At 46.8% G+C, this 21,999-nt stretch overlaps 1 protein-coding gene across 5 annotated transcripts in view; it reads left to right on the top strand.

Moving 5' to 3' along the window:
* ITPR1 (inositol 1,4,5-trisphosphate receptor type 1) overlaps window positions 1-21,999 on the top strand; it is a 1,957,366-nt gene that overhangs the window by 1,296,213 nt on the left and 639,154 nt on the right. For all 5 annotated transcript variants that reach the window (XM_085624511.1, XM_085624509.1, XM_085624508.1 and 2 more), the window contains 2 exons: window positions 18,823-18,955; window positions 20,307-20,497. In XM_085624511.1, coding sequence (XP_085480637.1) covers window positions 18,823-18,955; window positions 20,307-20,497 — 324 coding nt within the window. The remainder of the gene's footprint in view (window positions 1-18,822; window positions 18,956-20,306; window positions 20,498-21,999) is intronic.

Here is a 21,999-nt window from a genome sequence, read left to right as displayed (position 1 = left end):
ATTGAGTCCAGGAAGTTGAGTCTCCGCTTACCACCCAGAAGGGCAGCAAGGTTAAGATCGACCTGCTCTGAAAGATACAGACGGAACTGAGCTGCAGGCATTAAGCTGCTACCAAGCAATTCTGAAAGGAGCCAAAAAGTGCTCAGTAAAGATAGTTGAGCATTACACCCAAGGGAAGAGAAAGTGCTTGAGTGAATGTCAAAGAATGATGGACATCGACCTTGAAACAGCACATTGTGGCATAGGCTCCTCCTGAATCTCCTCTTTATTTGGTCCAGCCACGAAAGAAGAGAAAACAGACTCCTGAAGAGGCCATTTCAGAGGACATAAAGAAATGTCCTATCCCAAAGAAAGCAAACTCCATACAAAGGTCAGATCACCAAGACCTTCAAAATCTTGGGATAAATTCAGAGTAAGACGTGGAATAAAGGAAGAGCAACAGGAAGGTGAGTGGCATGATGATACCTGGAACAATACGTGGGTGACTTGGGTAAGGATGCTATAGAATGTGCAGTAGATCTTGCACCTGATGATTAACTCACACTGCAGACAGCAAGAGCATCAGCAGTTCAACATAGTGTGACCTTTGTGGATGGAAGGCACGGTCTTGTATAGAAACATCTAACCCGTATCTCTACGTGTTAGTCATTTGTATCAAATCTAAAATGGAAAACGTTAAAGACCCAGTTAACACGAGTCACTACTTTAGAGTAGAGAGGGAATTCTATGCTGCTCCCCAAGACCAGGTGCATAGAGGGGCCCCTGAGATTTATTGCTGGTACTTGCAGCCAGTAAGCAGGTTTTCAAAGGGCAGGAGAAGGCCAGCCTCCAGGTTTTCAAAGGGCAGAAGGCCAGCCTCCAGATAGGGAAGTGCATAGATGCTGCTGGCAAGAGTTGTGCCATGACTTGGTGCCTTGCTAACCCCTATGCTAGCTAGTTGATATAACAGATGAACGGAGAATGTGGAGGACATTCTTAAATATGATCCTGAGCTTCACACAACGATAAATGACTCTGGAGGGAAAGTCTTTTTTAAATGCAGGATTTAATGTTCTCCGATAGTGTTGATACAACCGGCAGACAGACAGCACTGTTCTGGTGCCACACGTTGCTGTGCATTTGTGCTTTTGGGACAAGAGTAGAACATCTCCTGTGTGTACTAATTGACTGGAACTAGCTATTTGGACCAAAGGTAGATGAAAAGTTGGAAAAAAATAATGGGCACAAACAGCTGAATCAGTGGCAATTCCCATGCATAACACTGGCAGGAGTAGTAGAATCATTTATACTATCCAAATACTAGGATGACCTACTCAGTAACGTTGGGTAGTTCTGTCGCAATACCAATCTTCTTAATGCTGGTCTAGTTATCGAACATGTTCTGTGACTTGCAGGAGGTAAGGTTGCACACAGTAAGGCTGAGCCAAGGCTGGAATTCGAACCCAAGCCCCCAGTTAGGCCTCAGTTCCTTCCTAGTTTGCACTGCAGTGCAAGGGTGCAATCCCACAGTCCTGACACCGGCATAGGGCTACACACAGTATATGGTGTGCGAACCTGTAGGACCTCGCTGATGAGTCTGCTGGGACAGCAGCAGGGCTAAGGCACTGAGGCTCTTACACTTGTCGCATCCTCCCCAGCCTGGGTACTAATAAATGAATACGCCACACACGGAGCTTAGTGTTACACGTCTTTATTCCTATGCGAACTTAACATTCTAAACATGAACTCTGTTCACTACACCTGAACACTTGTATCATAGTTTTACTGGGTCCATCCAGACCCAAAAGGATTTAGTCATCGCTAACTCACAAGAGACACTGTCCCTAAGCTGCTCGCTGCAGAGAATGTTTTGACCCAGAATCACGTTCACTGGCGTCCGATCTCGGCAGGCTGGGTCCACCTCACTGCTCTGTTTGATCCTCCTCACCACTCTAGGTTCTAAAATGGTGGCGGGGGGGGGGGGGGGTGCAGTGGCAACACAGTATTTTTACTTGGTCCTTATCGGTCTGGCCCTTACTCACAGGGAGACAGACAAAAGTTCTGCCTCTGGTCTCCTCCTTTCTTTGCTGAGGTGTGCAGAGCTCCTTAAAGTAAATAAAGGAAAACCGCAGGCTAAACCAAACGTTTTTGCTTCTTACCAGTGTTGTGAAAGTGGGCCCGAACTGGTGTGCATTACGTTAGCCCTACCCTTCAAGGGGGAACCAGCCACTGCGAAGTGCATTTTCCTTCCAGGTTTGCCATGGCTCCAAGACAACCAGCCGCACGTGAGCGGCCACTTTCAGGTATGTGTTGGCTCCCACACTGTCTTCAGGTGTCCTGTATTTTCTGCAGGAGTCTTATCTCTCCAGCCGAACTGAACACGCAATACCAGGATGTGTGTGCAGCCCAACTATCTGTTTAAGATGTGCAGTCTGGACCATGCCTTTAGCTGCATTCATTGCTATGGTGTTGCTCTCTGCAGGCCTCAGCCTCTCCTGTTGCAGTTGGGATGGTCCGGGCCTAGTGAGCAGCAGAAGGCCCTTCTTGCTCCTTTTCTTGAATCGAAATTCGAACTAGATCCGTGCACTTGGTTTTGCAAATAATTCTGAAAGGAGGTGGATAATGAGGGAGGAAAGAAACGGCAACACCAACTGTCACTAAACTCTATGTAGCACACGTAAGCCTTGAGCTGCATGCACTTTGGGGATCCCTAGCCCAAACCAGTCCTCTCAGGCACACTTCGTACAACCCAGATGCAATCTATTTCTGCCATAGTCAGTCTTCTAAAGAAGAGCTAGTTGTCAGGTCCCCCGTTGGTTTGCAGGTAAAAGGCCCTTACCCCAATACTATAATACTGTCCCCAACCGTTGCTAGTGTCCAGGCCTACACTTGGGGCAGTAGCCATTCAGCCTATAAGGAGGATCTTTTGGGGTGTACGAAACAGATTCTTGCACTTTGCTAATGAGCAACTCATAAAAATGATGATGTGCACGGTCAGAAAACTTGTGACCCTACTTTCCTGGTTGCAGTGACATTTATATAGCACGAAACAAGCTAGATAACGGTGTGCTGTATGTTAGCTGGGGGTTTGCACATTTGCTTTTCAAACTGGCATTACTTTTCACATAATTAGTTGCATTACATTTCTTTATATAAAGTTTAGAGCCACAAGGAGATTAAGGGGTTTCCCCATGATCACACCATTACAGTCAAGTGTTGGGAGCCCTGGTTTCAAGTCGGTGGTTTAGCTTTTAGACTAAATCTGTTGCACAAGATGGAATACGGGGTCTGTCAGAATGATAAAACGAGGAGCATGTTGGCATGTGGATACAGCAACGTTTACCCTACATGATTAACCAGCTGTTGGACACCCTAGAAATGGACAGGTGGTAGTGGAAGGCTAGTATTGCATTGCAGGATAAAACAGTAACACTATGCAAGGGGGAAGGGGAGGCTTTGGGAAGGTGGTCTTGAATGTTATTCTAAATCTCAATTTAAAAGCAAATAAATAGGAAAGGTTATGTGACCCTGGCAATGTTCGAGCAATTGTTGCAGACCAGAGGACTCTACAGGGAGGACCATCAGCTGTGATCTATGATGCCACAGATGTTCTCATCCCTATAAGGATATAGAAGCCGGTGGTGATTATATGTAGGTATCTGAGGGGCTAGAGTCGGACCCCAGCCCTTTCTCTGAATGTCCACAGGTGTGAGTGACGAACCCTGCATCTGAAGGAAATGGGTACAAACTCCTGGTGGGTGCCAGACTCTGTAAAGGGCTAAGGTAATTGTTACAGGGTTGGGGAATCCCCTGATCTGAGGCAGATTTTTTTGACGCTCATTTGATTAAGCACATGTAGAACTCATGGGGGGTGACTGGCTTGCCACAGTATTTAGAGGGATGTTTTTTCTTGCGTGTCTCAGTATTCCGGATATTTTTCCTGCACAACATTGGGGATTCTTTCAGCCATCTAATCACGGGTAAAGGAATATTTAACATTGCAATACCTGCATTGTTGGGTGCTAATAGTGGCCAGTAAGTGAATCCACAACTTTCTGCCCTTCACCCGACAACCGCCAGCCCCCACACACTTAAACCATAAGGTTACACTTAACAAAAAGCTTGTCCGGTGCTTATCGCAACAGAATATATTGATAACCTAAATACACAGGCTTATCTATTGTGTTACTGTCTTCAGCTTAAAAGTAAACAAACATCACTCTGCTGTAATCTAAGCCTTCCTCTGGCTTTAGTTAAGCCACGTGAACCTTTTACTTTTTATTCATTAGTAGATGACAGAGGACTTTATCTACGCTGGCTTATTCTGACCTTCCGGTTTCCATCCAGTACTGCACCCATAACGTTCAACAGATTTCGATTCCCACCCCCAAAAACAGTTACAGGATTCTGGAGACACGATTTTCACTCTCCCAGCTGTGCATTTTGACTTCAGCTTTGGCCAGCTACTTGTGGTTTCTATACTCCATGTAACCTTCAAGTGTTTGTAGCCAGGTGGTTCAATAGAACTGCGTGCTCTCCACTGAGTGGCTTTTCTGATGGATACTTCTAATCAAATTTTCTTCCCCTTAGAATAGCCTAAGACTCCCAACTTGATCCGGAATGATTTTTCTAGCAATGATTCCACATGCTGCTAGGTGGTGCCGTTGGGTTCTGCGTTGACTCCACACTGCCCGGAAGTAACAGAAGAGCCGCATATAAAAGTGAAATCTTTGGACTGACGTCAGTCCCTTTCTTTCTGCACCTTCTGATGAATATCCAGATAGAGCACTTGAAAGGTCAACTTCATAGTAGAAGCCCTCCAGTAAGTCAGTCTGAGCCCAAATGCAAGCACAAGACTGCGGGCCTCGTCCCCATCTTGCTACTGTATCCAAAGAGCATCAATGAAGGTGTCACAATGCACGTCTATCTCCTTCCAGATCTCTAGTCCCAGGCCATTGGTGATGCAGCTGCAAATTGATGCCTTTAAGGAGGCCATACTGCAGATATTTGGCCTTCTTTTGACTTCTCCTGGCATGCCTTTAGGTCCAAAGTATCAACCAAGGCACCCCACAATGGACCTAAATCAGATTACTGATGGTAAATTAGTCCTCAACAATGTCTGACCTAAGCACAACTGATAGCCATACAGCCTGACTGAGCTTATGCCTCTGTGATAGACTAGCTGCAGATACCCTACCTTAGAATATTTCCCAGGTGTCAAACTTCATCTGGAAAATCTTTCAGTACCGATCTTCTGTGCATCGTGCGTATAGTCTATGCTGGATGTGACGTACGCAGTTCCGATGAATGCTTCACTCCAGTGTGCAGAATTAAGTTAATTTCTTTACGTACCATCGCCGTGAATCTGGAAGACCTACCTCAGTCACTATTTGACTACTTTTTTTTCGACACGTTTTTTCGACTCCTTTTTTGAGCTTTCACTCCCAGAGTGCCTTAGGGATGTTTCTAAGAAAGCTGTGGATTTTGAACCCTGTGGAGCCTGCTACGGGCAGTTGTCTGTGACTGATTCCTTAACCCCACTCCCAACTTTTTGTATTTATGGTGTCTGGAGCTGGACCATGACTACAATCCGGCCCTGACGGCGGAGCAATGAATCTCAAAACTGTCTGGGAACTAGCATTAAAGCTCCTGGTTGCTTGACACCAGACGACTCAGTGCTGGTCCGGCTCTCGGTCACCTGGAAGGTCCCAGGCCCGCACTCAGTCATTCCCACCTATCATCGTTGAGATCCAGATTGTGTTTTACTAAGACACACAAGAAGCCAAAGCGTTCTTCTACTTTGATGTGCTTGTCCAAATCATTGGATGAGGCACACTAATGTCGCCACAAGTCTAGGCCCCACTCCCACACTTCCCTGCGGAGCCTGAGCCTGGGTCTGTACTGCACTTGCTGAACTTCCCGGAGCTAGAGCAACTCCGGCCCAATTAAAGGAATTTTATATGCACCTCATCTTTGGGCAAGCCTATCCCCTCTAGAATGCATTCGTGCCCCATCGGTCCGGAAGGTGCCCCGACTCAGTGGCGCTGCCACATAACAATGGTGGTATGGTGGGGGTACGCCCAAAAAAATTATAGAACACTTACCTTGAGAGGAGAGGTCCTCTTCCACTGCGAGTCCCCCTTCCAGGCAGGCTCCAGGAAACTGTACTCCCCAATCCTGGCGCATCTCTCGGCATGAGACTTGTCTGGATTGGAGGGAGCGGCCTCTCGCAGTGCTCCTAAGAGCACTGGTGGTTTGCGCTTTTTCTAGTCAAGCTGTACAAGTTCAGTTCAAAGACTTTATTTCGATCTCTGCGGATCATAAAAGTACACCATAAAAAAGACAATGACAAACACACAGTACAAATAAAATATGTCACCCCTAAATAAACAGTCACGATCTGTCTGCAATCTTAATGTTATCAATTAATTGAGGTGCGATAGTATTTATGCAAGAGGGTAGTTGGTCCACATAATAACAACCAAATTATACAATGTGCATCATTGGTTATAAAAGTCAACTTCTTAAATATTCCTTAAAACAGAAAACCAGTTACCTAGGTTACAACTTTTTTTTCTTTTCTAAAAGGAATAAAAAAATTAATTTTGAATTATATTTTACATTATTGGTACCCTTGGATTGTCCCTTTCGGATGAAGAATACTTGGGACGCCTTATCCATAGGGCCATTAAAAACTTTGCAACACAAAAAACAATCATGCGTGTCGTGTCAGTTTTCATTATTCTGCGTGCCTCCTTATATCTCCTTACTGCCAAATTTCTACAAAGGGAAACTATCCATTTAAATCGAGATCGGGAGTAAAGGGGGCAATAAAATAAGACCTGATCAAGAGTCTCAGTAGTCCCCAAACAGGGGCTACGCTTCACCGTGCTCCCCTTCTCTATTCCAATTTCTTCTAAAGTGGTTTAGAGGAACACAGCCATATCTAAACTGTAAATACCGTTTCCTAACTAGAGGGGGCTTAATTTCATCTAATGAGGGCTCAAAGTGGGCAGATTGTTTAAAATTCATAAAATCTGTTGAAAGTGTCCCCTTACAATTCAATATCAGGTCATTTTCAATAGTACCCCAATACATTGCTTTGAGGCTGGATTTGTTTATCTGACTCAGGGTTTCTGGTTCCTTCCAATGTACAGTCAACCCCATTTATCCAGCAGGTTCTTAACTGCAAACAACCAAGGGATCCTGTTCACACCAGATACTATCATTAGCTCCCGAAGCCCCTCTCTATAAGAGGCAAGTGCTTCAGTGGTCCACAACCGGTGCCAAAACAGAAGTGCCTATAAACAGATCTTATCTGACACCCTCTTCTGACCAAGATCCAAATAGAGTGGACTCAATGAAGTAGACACTGGGAGACTCACTAGAGATCTAAAAAACCTATGCTCCGTATTCAAGATTACAATTTTAACACCCACAGATTTCTGCACCATAAACTATAACCCCAAGAGCTGTATAAGGCAGCTGGGTTAGAGAACTTTGTGCATGTCTGGCTGGCTGTCCCCAGACAACCATCCAGAGAGACATGCGTGTTTTAAAGCACACTGTCACAGCTCCCTGCTGCTGCCGCCCAGCAGCACTAGCCTTGTCCTATCATTCAGTTCATGTCGGGTCGGTTGCTCAAAAATAAAATGTTAATAAATAAACTTTATCGCCATTTTATTTTTCAGCAGTGGCCTGTGGGACGACGCTCAATCGGAGGAGCCGCCCCTGTCCAGACTGGGATTCCGCCAACAAGTTCACTCTCAGCGCCATTTGGGCCCTTTGGCTCGGTACCTGGATCCGGACCGAGACTGTTCGCAAATCTACCACCTTCACCGGAGTTCCATCATTGGTGCCATTCCCGGTTCCGTCTAATGGACATACCCATTAACAGCACTCATCTGTTCTGCAACAAGGGCGTCTCAGCGCTCAAGAGGTTCTTGGACAGTAGGACAACCACCCTGTCATCGGGACTCACTTTAGCCCCATGCCGGCTACTCTTTACCTTTTGCTCCTTCCTTGGCTACGGTAGAGGCTACCAGCTGTGTCCATTGCCACCCAGCCATCACAGCCAGCAGACTCAAACTCAACCCCCCCTCACTACCCCCCTGTCCCATGCTGCACCCCCCCATGCCCCCTCACCCGGTCCTTTCATGGCCAAGGACATGGCTCCCACAAGCCTAGTCCCACCCCACCCCTGTTGAAGGCAAGCTCGCCCCAGGCAGTCGTCACCCACCTTCAGACCATGGTGTACCTTCTGCACTCGCAGAGGCTCACTATAAACGTGCAGAAGTCACACCTGAGTCCCTTACAGATGCTCTACAAGATCAGGCATTACCAAAGATAATTAACTTGTTGATTAGGGTGGACATGCCCTAGAGGCTCAGTTATCCTGTTTGCTCGAATTCTGAGCAAACCTAGCCACCACCCAGAGATGATGGGAATATTTTACTCCCCCTTTATGATAATTTTTACATGGATTTAAGAGGTCCGTGAGCTTGATACTTAGCTTTCTACAGGGTTGAACTCTCCTTTTGGTGTGGAAGAGGGTGCATCATGTGCTGTTATAATCAGACAGGCTGCTGAAGTCATGGACCTACCCCGGCCATCTACTGTCTTAATATCTGACATTAAGTGAAAAGTCCTTACGGAAATCTTTCAGCCAGGGCCAGCTGCATCTGAACCCTTGGTACCTTTTTAAGGAGGCTCTCATGGACACCTTAATGGACGCTTGGTCAAAGCTGTTTTTTCCCACTGTTGAATAGGCAGGTAACCAGACACCACACATCGGCGCCTGATGTTTGCATTGTCCAGCATTCTGTCCATCAATTTTCTTTTGCATATGTCGCCCTAATTGGGATGGGTATGCCCTGACGTGGGTCCGTGCTCACTACACCACTGGATTCAAACTAGCCTGGCTGATGCAGGGTGATGCCCTGAAACTGGTCTCAGGATGCTCGTTTCCAGTCCAAGGAGGACCTGGCTTGGCAGTTAGGTCTGGACTGTTCCCACAAGGAAGAGAGTCGAGACCGATTTGCATATGGCTGGGTCCAAACAGGGGTGGTGTGGTGAGCTAAAGAATGATGTATTTAACCCAGATCATGTGACTGGAGGTGAATGTTTGCATTGTCCAGCATTCCGTCCATTTTTTTTTGCATCTGTCGCCCTTATTGGGAAGGGTATGCCCTGACGTGGGTCCGTGCTCACTACACCACTGGATTCAAAGTAGCCTGGCTGATGAAGGGTGATGCCCTGAAACTGGTCTCAGGATGCTAGTTTCCAGTCCAAGGAGGTGAATGTTTGCATTGTCCAGCATTCCATCCATCAATTGTTTCTTTTGCATATGGTGTCTAACAGGATTGAGGTGTTTAGGAAACACATGTTCTCTTCAGCCAGTCTAGTATTGAAACTGATAAATGCAGTCTGCTTATTGGGTATGTATACGTATTCTTTCTGTGACGTGGCCAGCAAGATCTTGCCGGTGATTGTTGAAGACCTTAGGACCTCACTGGCTCAAACCATTCAGGATGTGCCCACATACGCAGTTTGTGCTGTCGTCGATGTTTATTGTCTGGGCAGGGCAGTTGGCACCAGTGCTGTGTGTGTGGATGTGCTTCACAGATTTCTCAGGTGATGTACAGGCCTCTCTCATGGATATGCCTTTCAATGGCTTACCTCTATTCTGAGAAAGCATATTCTGCCTTGGAACGCTTGGAAAACAAATTGAGCTATGGCATGCTCCCTGGGTCTCTTGTGCCCTGCCTAACCATTCCTACACCAGTTTAGGAAATTCCAAGGCTATGCAAGGGGGCTGGTGTATAGGCAGCGCCCGTCTCCGCAGCCGCTGCTGAAACCTCACCCACTCCTTTCGAGGCCAGGGATATGGGTCCTGCAGACGAGGTGATGGCCTATAAGGGCAGTCTTCTTCCCTCCTAGTGGCACATAGCCACCCTGTGGGAGACAGTATCCAGCATTTACATCAAGTCTGACCGATAGGTTTTCAGATCGTTCAACTTGGCTAACCACTACCCTTTATTACTGCTCCATCAACACTTGGCCAGCATAAAAGTGAATCTGAGTGGACCACTGGTCCAGTCTGTTTCAAAATGGGTGAGTTTTACTTTCCAAAGGAGCCATCAAGAGCTCCAGATTCAGAAATAGGAGAGTTAATACACTTGCTATTTCCTTGTGCCCAATAAGGATGGGGTCCTTTGGCCCACCTTAGACCTCTAAATGCATTTCTGCAAAAGGACAAATTTCAAAGGCTCATGCTAGTCAAGCTCAAGCGGTCCCATGGACGTTACTTGTCGTTCAGGATAGACCATACTATCCATCTTCGAGGGTTGGCGATACCAGTTATCCAGTATTGGGGTATCTTTCATAGATTCACATGCCTGAGTCATCCCCGTCGCCGAGGCGGGAGTCCCACGTTAAATAAAGTAGTGCCAAAAGTAGTGGTAGTAGTAGTAGGCCCCAAAGGAAAGGCCTAGATCTTAGCAGCCTATCTACATCATTATGCAAAAAGAACCAAAGAGTTGGTACTAACCAATCGGCCATCAGCACCCTTCTAGAACCCTCTCAGCAGAGCCAGTTCTCCTCAGATTTTCACTGCACGTCGTGTGGAAGGGAGTCTCCCTGAGTGCCACTCAGTTTTCTACTTTCTTCATCATGTCTGACAAGAAGGCCTTGTTCAAGTCCTGCAGAACCTGCGCCAGGAAGAGGGTCCATGTTGATGACCAGCATGTGGACTGCATCTACTGCCTCTACCCTAAACATGAGGCAAAAGATTGCAAAATTTGCCGCACCTTCCCTACTAAGACTCTTAGGGATAGGGAGGCGAGAGTGCTGTTATGGCTTAAGTTCTCTTCGGCTGAAGAGGACGACGGAGCCTCAATTTCTAGCAAGAGAGCTAGGTCTCATGACCGCTCTTCAAGTGAGGGGGAAAAAACGCCATAAATCTTCCTACTCTACTTCTGGCTCTTCTCAGAGGACTCCTCTCATTTCCTCTGAATCAGCGCACTCTCCTCAGGACTCTGATTTCAAGGACTCTAAAAAGCCATCTTCGAAAACAGTGAGTAAAAGCCTTTCAAATTCTCTGGCTTTCCATCCTTCGATTTCTGTCACTTCATCTGCTCCTTCGTTGACGGAAACTATCTCGGCGACGTCTATCACCTCCCCTATTCTGTCGACGAGGATTACTATCCTGTCAAAGAAGCCCGTCGTTGAGGGATCGTCTAAGTCCTCGTCGACTAAGCCAGCGTCGAAATCCAGCTCGACGACGTTGCCGTCGACGAAGCCTCCATCGTCGACGAGAGCAGTGTCGGTGAAGATGCAGTCCACCCCTTCGGGCGTCCTGTCAACTAAGGTCCCGTCGACGACTATACCAGGGGATTTGCCTGTTCCGTCTGCGACACCTGCAATGGCGCCCACTCATTCTACTCCCGTTTCTTCCAGGAGTTTTCAACTGAAAACTTTTCAAAGGCATGACTATAGCGATATATCACCGCTTACTCCCTCACATCTCCTGGAAACATATGATGAGGATGATGACTGAGGATGACTAGGACGAAGGGCCCTTTGGAATAGCTCGCCATCCTTCCGAGTTTCACATCAAATGTCAGGATGTTGATGACAATTATCAAGAACAATACTATCAAGAGGACATTGTCGTCCCGCATCATAACTTACCATAGACAACCTCGTCAAAGCAAGATGTTCCATCTGCCTCCAACTCTGATACAAGACCTGCAAGCCATGCTTGCAGATTACAGACAGCGTTTTCCCCCACAACCAGTCATTCCGCAGGTTCTACCACCTGGGCCGCTTACGGATCCTTTGCCTTCACCTGATGCTCCTGTTCAAACGCCTCAACTTCCAGATCCTCAACATGACCCGCGTCAGGGTCAGGACTTAACCTCTGAAGAGGAATTTGAAGAGGGTGAACTTCCAGATCCAGCAGATCGTTGGGATTCCTATATTATCCCTATGCCTTCGCCACCCACCCCTCTACCATCTGATTCGCCCCCAGAGGATATAGGGGGATTTCATAATCTCATGCAGCGGGCTGCTGCTGGATTTCACTTGCCGGTTACCATTGAACAGTCTGACTGCTTTCTCCATGATTTTAAGGAGGAATCAAGAAAAGTCACAAGAGCTGTCCCCCATCATCGATTTACATCTGGAAAGAAGGGATCAAGATCATGAAAAATCCTGGATCTGTGCCAGCGGTGCTTCCGCGGATAGACATACCGTGCTCCGGCCAATAGTCCATCCTGCCTCATTGGCCATCCTAGGCCCGATTCGGTCATTTCACAGGCTGCCCAACAAAGATCTGAAAATCCGGCAGCACCTATTACTACACCGCCGGACAAGGAGGGGCGTCGTCTGGATTTAATCGGCAAGAAATTTTCTACAATGGCAGCTGCCTCCATCAGAGCAGCTAACTCCCTAGCAATAATAGGGTGTTATGACCGCCAAATGTGGTCAGAAATGGCTGGCCTTATTGAGCTCATGCCGGAGGACAAGAGACAAGACGCTTGAAAAATTTTATTAGGAGAGCGCGCAGCGTCCGAGACCATTGACTGCCCATTGGACATTGTGAATACCAATTTTCGCCAACTGACTGGTGCAACTGTACTCTGATGCCAGGGTTGGCTTAAGGCCACCACTTTCAGACCAGAAGTCCAGACAAAGATATTGGATATGGCCTATGATGGCGAATTGTTGTTTGGGAAACACATAGATGAAGCACTCCAAGCAATAAAGACTGATACTGATACTGCAAGATCCTTGGGTTCCTTGCAGTACAAACGCGGAACCTTCAGAGGCTCAAGAGGGTGTGGTTTTTCCTCTAGAGGAGGGTATCAAACCCAGCAGAATAGACAGTACCAGCCCCAATATAGACAATCTTATCAGTCATCGTACAGGCAATCCAACACGGCTGGTTTCTCTCGTCAAGGGGGACGAAAAAGGTCGCAAAATCAAGGACGAGACACCAACAGGAAGCAGTGATCTCTGCAGGGCGCCTTCCACTCCTCTTCCCCTCCCTGTGGGTGCGAAAATTTCAGCATTTGTGGACAAGTGGCAGGAAATTACATCGGACCAATGGGTTCTAGACTCTGTAAAAACGGTCATACCTTGGAGTTTGTCACCAAGCCACCCACCATTCCACCCAAGGGACCTCCTCCCCCTCGTCTTCACTTATTATTCAAAGAAGCTTTAACAATGCTCCTCAAGAATGCAATTGAGAAGGTTCCCTCGCTTCAAAAGGGGACGGGTTTCTATTCCCTCTTTTTTCTCATCAAAAAGAAATCCGGGGAATGGCGTCCGATCTTAGACCTTCGCAACCTGAACAGATTCCTCAAGAAGCAAGTATTTCGCATGGTCACACTGGCAGAAATTCTAGGTTGTCTCAACGAGGGAGATTTTCTGGCTTCTCTGGATATGGAAGACGCTTGCTTTCACATCCCAATACATCCAAAGCATCGCAAGTATCTTCGCTTCACTGTGGCTGGCGCACATTATCAGTTCAAAGTGCTCCCGTTTGGGCTAAAATCGGCTCCAAGGATCTTTACAAAGTGCCTAGCTCCTGTGGCAGCAGCGTTACGATCCCGGGGAATCCAAGTATTCCCGTATTTGGAAGATCGGTTACTCAAAGGTCTCTCGGAAAGCGCAGTCAAGATTGCTGTGACAACGTCTCTTCGTCTGTTCCACTCTCTGGGGATGACTGTGAACAGGAGCAAATCTCAGTTACGCCCGATGCAGGTCCTTCCATTTCTTGGAGTTCTGCTGGATACCGTCCAGTGCAGGGCATTCTTATCTCACGAACGGCAGGTTCGTCTTCAAAAGCTGGCAATCGTGATTTCCAGAAGAAAGTCGGTTTCTGTCCGCATGTTTGTGTCACTCTTGGGGATGTGCTCTTCTGCAATAAACCTTATCCCTTTGGCAAGACTTCGGATGAGACCCCTGCAAGAGGAGCTACACCTTCAGTGGCAACGGGCTGTGGGTTCCTTCACAGCACGATTTAAACTTACCGTCTAAAATGGAGACATTTTTTCTGTTGGTGCGAAGCTAACCACGTTCACCCGGTGGAAGCTCCTGCGGAATAGATCCTTCCTTATTTGTTACATCTGGCAAGATCTGGACTCTTTCTCTTAAGTCAAAGTCCATTTAGTCGCGCTTTCCAGATTCAGAAAGGGTGCTCATCTTCCTTCTGTGTTCGTCCTCTTTAATCAAGCAATTCATGAAAGGACTTTTCCGGGAGTTTCCTCCGATCAGGCTTCCTCCACCGGAGTGGGAACTCAACACGGTCTTAATGCAATTAATGAAACATCCATTTGAGCCTATCCACAAGGTTGAACTCAAATTCCTCACCTGGAAGGTTGCCGTACTTCTGGCTCTAATGTCAGCTAGAAGAGTGAGTGAAATTCAGGCCTTCACTATAAAGAAACCATTTCTACAATTCACTCAAGACTACATGCACCTCCGAACTAATCCGACATTCATACCTAAAGTACCGTCAGTTTCATCTCAATGAACCTGTAAAATTAAGGACTTTCTTTCCGAATCCATCTACTGCAGTGGAACGAGCCTTACATTCTCTTGATATCAAGAGATGTTTAAAATTCTATCTTCAAAAAACAAAGAGCCTTGGAAAGTCTGACCAGTTGTTTGTGGCTTATGGCCAAACTACTCTGGGGAATGCTGTTACAAAAACCACTATTGCCAGATGGATAGCATCAACAACCCATTTCTGCCATGACAAAGCTCACAGGCCATTGTTAAGGAAAGCCAAGGCCCATTCCACAAGAACAGTAGCAGCATCTACAGCATTGTTTGCTGGGATGACTCTTGAAAATCTGTCGTGCTGCGACATGGAAGAATGTCCACACGTTCACGAGACATTACTACCTTCAATCTACGCATCAAGACGATGCAGCAGTCGGACAAGCTGTCCTACGACATCTTTTTCTTTGAAGCCCTTTTCAGGTACCTTTTCCTTTTTTCAAATGCTATAGATGTATATATATTTTCTCATGACAATGACCTTTCTACTATAATGACATGTTTGACTTAGAATGTTGTTACAATGCATGTTGCATTTCCCTGTGTATGTTGCATGTTGAATTTTAAGGTTGGTATTTCTTGTACCTCTTAACAAGTTGTGGATGCAATTGGGAGTGTATCAGCACTAGTCTCCCACCATCCGCAAACGACTGTATACTTGGTATACTGCTTGCTACTCTGATTCAGGCATGTGAATCTATGAAAGATACCCCAATACTGGATAAGAAAACAAGTTACTTACCTGTAACTACAGTTATACAGTATTGGTATCTTTCATAGATTCACATGCACCCACCCTTCTCGCCGTAGAGTCAGTTCTCTGTTTTGGGATATTTACTTCCCACTTGTGCTAGGAAAATCTGAGAACTGGCTCTGCTGAGAGGGTTCTAGAAGGGTGCTGATGGCTGATTGGTTGGTACCAATTCTTTGGTTCTTTTTGCATAATGATGTAGATAGGCTGCTAAGATCTAGGCCTTTTCTTTGGGGCCTACTACTACCACTTTTGGCACTACTTTTTTATTTACCGTGGGACTCCTGCTTCGGCGACGGGGAATGATTCAGGCATGTGAATCTATGAAAGATACCAATACTGGATAACTGTAGTTACAGTTAAGTAACTTGTTTTCTTTTCCTGTATCTTGACGACTGGATGCTGAAAGCACTTTAACCACACCCAGATGATGACTAACCACCTGACAGAGATGCAATTTTGAATAATTGATTATGAACCCCAACAGACTCCTTCACTGAAGCTTCCTTTCATTGAAGCTGTCCTGGATACGGTACAGTTCAGGCCCTTCCCTCCATTGCAATGAGTCCAAGACATTAGGGCTATGATCAAATGTTTTTAACCTTTGCTCCTGGTTCTCAGTGAGAGCAACTCTGAGGCTTCTTGGCAGTTTATCCTTCTGCATCCTTCTTGTTGCCTACACCAGGTGGTATAAGTGGGCTCTACCATGGAAACTGAATATCTAATGGGTCCAAGGAAATATTGGACACTATTCAAATTTGAAGAGCCTGCACGAGATCTGCCGTGTTGACTACTCCACATTTGGCCCAGTGGCAGGTCCCTCTTCCTACCTTACCCAGAATTGACTGTGGAGGAGGATGTCACTGCTTTTTGGGGGATATCATCTGGGAGAGGTGGAAATAATAGGACTCCAGTCTGACGGATGTGTGACTCCATATTAACTTTCTGGGGTTACAAGCAATTTGGTTGGCCTTGAAGGCCTTACTGCAGTTCAACAAAGGGAGGCTGGTGCAGGTTCTCACAGAGAGCACCACGCCAAGTGATATTGCAACTAATAGGGCGGAGTGTGGTCCTTGGCTCTGTGCCTCCGGAGTTGGTTGGAGTGTCTGGGTCTCTTCCTGATTGCAAACCACCTGGCACAGACCTACACAACCATTTTTCTAGACAAACGGATGCTGAGAATTCAGTGGCTTTCTTGCCTAAATTTGACTCCCTTCCATAGTGGACAGTCCATTACCCGAACTGTATTGTTTATTCCCCCTTACTCCTCAAAAGCTGAACTGGACCCCAAAAGGACTTTAAGCGTTTACACTGACAGCACCGAGGAACACCATGTGAATGACCAGCTGTTTGTGGGATTCTCCAGTCCATAGGAAAGGGGGGCTGTGCAGAAGAGCATCCTGATGAGGTGGATAGTTCTGCAGTAAGATCTGCTATTCATCGGCCAAGAAGCAGCTGGCAGAAAGTCAGAGCCCTTTCCAACAGGGCTAAGGCTGAAACCACTCCGTTGGCTCAAGGACTGCTTGTATTTGAGATCTGCCAGCATATGACATGGTCTTCCTTGCATGTATTCGGGAAGCACTATTACTTTGATAGCCAGGTCGGGCGGCAAGGTACTGCTTTGGTATCTATCATGTGTAGTTGGAAGTATCCATCAGAACAAGTTACTTACCTTCTGTAACTGTTTCTGGTGAATACTCTAACTGCAGATTCCCGACATCCTCCCACCTCCCCGTTCTGTAGACTCGTTTCTGTTTATAAAGGTTCCAAGTTAGAAATCTGCACACTAGAACTACCAGTTAATGCTGGGCAACCAAGGGCATGGAAATAGACTAGCAAGAAGCTAACATCTGCATAGGGGTGGGTTTTATATGTTCCTCAACTTCACTTCTGGGACGGTGTGGAGACAACACAGAACCGCACAGTACCACCTAGTGGCAGGCAGGAGAATTGCTAGCAGAATCTTTCTTTATTCAGTGTGGTGCTTGGGGATAATTCGAAGGTGAGGGAGCTGTGGTTCTTTTCCACCAGAAAAAAGCATTACCAAAGTTAAAGTAATTTATGCTTTTGTTTCATAGACCCCTAATCCTGGAGGCTAGTTCTTTCCATGCTCAGGAGCATTGGAAGTGCACTTGGACCCCCAAGTTAGCTAGTATCAGTGAAACAGTGAGAAAGCCTGACATGTCACTTACGTAGCACCAGTACAGGATTAAGCTGCTCTTGCTAACCTAATTATTATTTATTGATTTTCATATCAAGATTTGATCCCCAAACAAGGACATGTTTTGTGGCTTTTTTGTCTAAATCCACATGTACGCCTCATGAGGAAGGTGTCCGTCAATCCAATCAGGCTGACGCTTCAGAATAATTCGAACCGGTTCCTCTCTTGTACTTCTAATCCCTAAGCTAGCGGCTACCATCCCCTCGCCTATTCCTAGAGTTTGTTCCTCAATATGCCATTTCTGAATTCAGAGTCATTATAGTTACCCTTTCACTTCAGTGAGCAAGCCTCCATCACCCTAGATGTCTCTATAAGCTTTAAAGTTAGTCGGGAAATGCAAGGGGTATGGACGCGATGTTAGTTATCTGTCTTGTAAATGTAATTCTTTACATCCGACTCATTCCGGTTAATCAATTTGTGGGTGACCTATGAAGATGCTGGCCAGTGAGTTTAATCTCAAACAGAAGATGATGTCCTTAATACTGATTGCCCATTTGGGTGCCAAAGCTCAGCTGTTCCATGGCACAATAAATGCAGGTGAAATCAGAAGTTTGATTGTCCCTTTCGTGCTCCTCCGTCCCATGGATGCCCCACCTGTGATTATACCGACTTGTTAGATTGTTCCAAAAGCAGGAATTACAATGGTGATTACTAAATAATACAATATATGCTACTTTTTATGGATGCTTCTTTTAATGTTGATTTTTCACCTGGTAAGTTTGAGAAGCTACCCTGCTCCTCAGTGGCACTTGTCCTATGCCTTTGGAAGCAGGGTGCCTGGCGTGTCCATAGCGCTCTGTGCAGATTGGTGCTTTAAGGAGCTGCCCTTATTCCGAGGCAACGGGAGACTACAAATGACTGATGAAGGGGGGCAGAAGTAAAATTGTGTTGAGGAAAAACTAGTAGGGTTACTGTGAAAGGTCAGTGCAGCTTCTACCCTTCGTATTTATTAAGGGTGAATTTCGAGTGTGGATTAAAGCTGAAATTGTGAGTCTTGATATGTTGGTAAATAAATGTTGGTACAAGACTGTGGCTAATAAAAGTTGGTAGAATAAACATAGTAGAATATTCCAGGCTTACTGAAGCACGGTTAGTCGAGCTTTGATAAAGTCATTTTTACTATTGTTGATCAAAGTGTCTGGTATCGTCATCCAGCCTCTCAAGGGTGGACCTACAGAGGCTTTCACCTTAACCCGATAGGACTCCTGCCGCAAAAGTGAACTGAGTGACTGCAATGAAGGCTTCTCCCCTCCCCGGGTCTTGCATTTTGGCGTTATTCATTCTTTCCCTTTTTTGCTTGAAGGGTGAGGCGCTCCGGCAGATTTTGGTGAACCGATACCATGGGAACATCAGACCACCAGGACGGAGAGAGAGCCTTACGAGCTTCAGCAATGGCCCGCTGTCTCCTGGAGGACCCCTCAAGGCAGGCCCTGGAGGTAGGCACCCTGGGCACTAGCACCCATGACTGACCGATTGCTTGCAGTAGTTCATCTGATGCAACCATGTTGAGCTTCTTTATTTAAATGTTCTGATTTCAGCTGAGTGCCACCCCATTGTGAAACTAACATACGTAGGGTGAGGTGCACCGGAAGCGGTTGATATCACAGGCCATGTGCACTGCTGGTCGTGAGTTTATCGCTGTGCTTGTGAGAGGTGTATTGACCTGCAGCTGTTCACGAGTCAAGTGCTGTGGCAGAACTGTGCAGGTTCTTTGGTTTTGCCCGTGCTCCTCTTATGTAACTTGTTTAACACTCCATAGTTATTTGCCGATACCAGGGATGGCTCTTCCAATCCACTTACTCCGGAGCTGTTACTCCGTTTGCTGCGCCCATCTAGTTGTGGCAGACCACCACAGCTCAGACGGGTGTGCCAAAGTTCACTTACCCAGCTGCAGTGCCAGCAGGCTTATGCGGCTTGGCTACCCTAGCCCTCCACCTGCTCTTGCTTTGCTGCACCCTCTACTGTTTCACTGCAGAAACTTTACTCGTCTATGCCTCACCTGCCAAACACCTTGCATGGCTTGGCCGATGCCCTTCAACCTTGAGTCTTGAACCTTCAACCTGCTGCCGTCTCAAAGGAGAGCCGGAGCCAACTTTAGCACGTTGACCACACCGCACTGTCCGATTTAGTGCCAGAGGTCCATCTATGTACAGTGCATGTCACCTCGGACACTCTTACTTATGGTAAGGGACTTGCAGCAGGCTGCATCTTTCCTTTGCTTCTATGCATACCAGTCTGTCAGCGGCTTCTTCTGAGCTGCTGCATTGTCTGTGTACACAGTACTGGAACCAGCACAGCTTCACTTGCTCCTCCACTCTTGGCCGCATCTTTTGCGGTTAAATGACATGGGACCAGATCTAAACCATGTCTGTGCTTTCACTAGCCGGTTTACTATGGCTATGGTGTTTATGGTAAATGTATTTCTCAAGCAGGTGGAAACTGCACACTTAGCTTTGTCTTTCCCCTGCTGTGCAGTGAAGGTCAAGCCCTCTTGCTCATTCCATACACATCTGCACCCTTTCCATTCAGTGCACTGCATGCACTCTTCTGAGGACAGTTTGGTTGGGTGCTTCCGGTCTCATGACCCTGGCCATAGCTATTGCTTCGATACTCAAGGTACCATTTGAGGCTGATCGCCGTCCTCCGGTACTGTGTGCTGCAAGCACGTGACAAGGGCTTCTTCTGATGAGGACAGTATTTGTTTCTGCGTAGACCCCATTGTAGCTTTGCCAATGCACAATCCGGCCTTTACCTTGGCTAAGAACTCTCAATGTCTTTGTATTGTAGGCGGAGGCTCTGGCTCCACCTCACTGTGCCGCAGTGAGATGACCCTAGCGGATGTCCAGTGCCACTTGGATAAGGAAGGTGCCTCCGACCTGGTCATCGACCTGATTATGAACGCGACTAGTGACCGAGTGTTTCACGAGAGCATTCTGCTGGCCATTGCACTGCTGGAAGGAGGGAATACATCAATACAGGTAGCCACGCCATTGTTTTTCTTTTCACTCGTAATGTTCATGGTCTAATGTGTGTACTTCATGAGCCACCTCACCAAGACCGCAGGTCCTGAACCAACTTTGCACAGCTCTTCCTGATTGCAGTTCTTGTTCTAAATTGTTGGGGTATTTTAAGGCTCCTTGCTTGGGTCACAATCTAGAGTGAAGAACACTGACCTGTGCTCAGAGCAAAGAATGCCTGCAGGATCCTTATCTTAAGGTCTCTGTGGAACTAGAGTAGTATCAACCACAGGGGATAGTGTGCCAAATATGCAGAGTTGTCCTGCCATTGGTTCTAAACTAGCGAACACAACAAAATGATGGATGGAGTGCTGAAACTTTTCAACCACTCACCCCCAGTCAAGAGACTCTGGTTTAATCCATTGTTCTTTTGCTCACTATGCCACCCCAGTTTGGTTCCAGCCACATGCAAATCAGTCTTGACCCTGCACCTTATGGGAGCAGTCCGGCCTGTACTACCAGGTCAGGTTGTCCCCAGGGCTGGACTGGGAATCGAAACCGGCCCTGGTAAACTGGTCGGCCGGCCCCCCTAGGGGGGACGAGGGGGGTGCGGCTGAGCTGTTTGCAGGGCTGGATTCGGCCGATTTTGTTACAGGGGGCTGATATTGCCCGCCCCCGGTAACAAAACCGGCCCCCAAGCAGGCGGCCCGCCGGGTGGAACGCCCGGTGCCCGCTATGGCTAGTCTGGCCCTGGTTGTCCCTGGACCAGAAACCAGCATCCTAGGACCGGTTTCAGGGAATCACCCCGGCTAGCTTGAATCCATTGGCACAGTGAGCACGGGACCAACGTCTGGGCTTTCCCTTGGCCCCTTTCCCATGAGTAGCAGGGTCCTGAGTGATTTGCATATGGCTTGGTCCAAACGGGGGTGGCATAGTGAGCAAAAGAACGATGGCTTAAACCCAGATTTCTTGACTGGGGGTGAGTGGTTGAAAAGTTCCACAAGAGGCGAGTTGGGCTGGGGTTTGACATCTCTACGTGCCTCGCCCTCAGTTGGTACTTCGTAGTCTGTAAATTTAGTAGTCTGTAACACCAGAAAAACTACTTGCATGTGACCATATTCATATTTCATCATAATGCGCATTTAATCATATTGTTTCATAATGTTTTGCATAAACTTTTCGGATAAATGGTAGGGTATAAGGCTCAGCTCAACATGCAGGGATCTGAAGGTCCCACAGCTGTCGGCAGTACATGCACAACTCAGCCAACTTTAAGAAAATGTATGTTTCAGTGTTGAGATATAATATATAGATTGCATTAAAAATCAGTTTGAGAAACAACCTTAACCAGAGCGAATATAAAGTTCTTCCTACAGGAATATATATCGTGTCCCATAGTTTCTGAAAACTAGACTCGCGTTTAAATAACGGGCATATAATTATGGCATCCGTTTGTGTGACGTCACAGTACATCGTGTATGCAAATAAGCCTGCTCGCTTATATTTTAGGCTGTCCCTTGATA

The sequence above is a fragment of the Triturus cristatus genome, chromosome 9 (genome assembly GCF_964204655.1).
Source record: "Triturus cristatus chromosome 9, aTriCri1.1, whole genome shotgun sequence".
NCBI lineage: Eukaryota > Metazoa > Chordata > Amphibia > Caudata > Salamandridae > Triturus > Triturus cristatus.
This window is presented reverse-complemented; position numbering and strand designations above follow the sequence as displayed.